The sequence below is a fragment of the Eimeria mitis genome, genomic scaffold, assembly GCF_000499745.2.
Source record: "Eimeria mitis Houghton genomic scaffold, Emh_scaff981, whole genome shotgun sequence".
NCBI lineage: Eukaryota > Apicomplexa > Conoidasida > Eucoccidiorida > Eimeriidae > Eimeria > Eimeria mitis.
The window spans coordinates 9724-10388 of record NW_013577212.1 but is presented as its reverse complement, the minus strand read 5'-3'; the positions used below and the strand labels follow the sequence as shown (position 1 = coordinate 10388).

The 665-nt window shown below is 41.1% G+C and overlaps 1 protein-coding gene across 1 annotated transcript in view; it reads left to right on the top strand.

Annotated features, from left to right (window-relative positions):
* Nucleotides 1–409, top strand: part of EMH_0026650 (uncharacterized protein) — a gene marked incomplete at both ends in the record, with an annotated part of 4067 nt that extends 3658 nt beyond the window's left edge. The window contains one exon of the mRNA XM_013502650.1: nucleotides 372–409. Within this exon, the coding sequence (XP_013358104.1) occupies nucleotides 372–409 (38 nt within the window). The remainder of the gene's footprint in view (nucleotides 1–371) is intronic.
* Between the last annotated feature and the right edge of the window lie 256 nt (nucleotides 410–665).

The following is a 665-nucleotide window of genomic DNA, read 5'->3' as shown; positions in this document are numbered from 1 at the left end:
ACCCTAAACCCTAAACCCTAAACCCTAAACCCTAAACCCTAAACCCTAAACCCTAAACCCTAAACCCTTCAAACCCTTTTATTCAGGCTTAAAGCAGCAGCTAGAGGCGAGGTTTCGCTCCGCCTTGGCAGCGGCTGCTGCTCTGTCTCCGACGATCCCGCAAACCCTAAACCCTAAACCCTAAACCCTAAACCCTAAACCCTTTGCTGTTTTTATATTTTTGCTGAACGCGTTGGGGTAGGGGATAAGGAATGAATGCGGGTGTTTTGCAGAGGTGTACCCAGGGAATTAGGGTTTAGGGTTTAGGGTTTAGGGTTTAGGGTTTGAGTACTTGTTTGTTTGTCGTTTAGGGTTTAGGGTTTAGGGTTTAGGGTTTGTCTCCATTCTTGGAGCCGTGTTTTACCTCTAACAAGCAAGCACACTAAACCCTAAACCCTAAACCCTAAACCCTAAACCCTAAATTAATTTTATATTCATATTTCGGGCCATCTGTTGTCTCCTTCTTCTCCTTAAACAACAAAAGAAAAAGAAAAAAATAAAGAAAAAAGAAAGAGAGAGAAAGAAGAGAAAAAGAAACAAAAAGAGAGACAGAGAGAGATAGATAGAGAGAGAGAAAAAAGGGTTTATATGGGCGTTATGTTTATGGTATTTTATTTCTTCGTTTT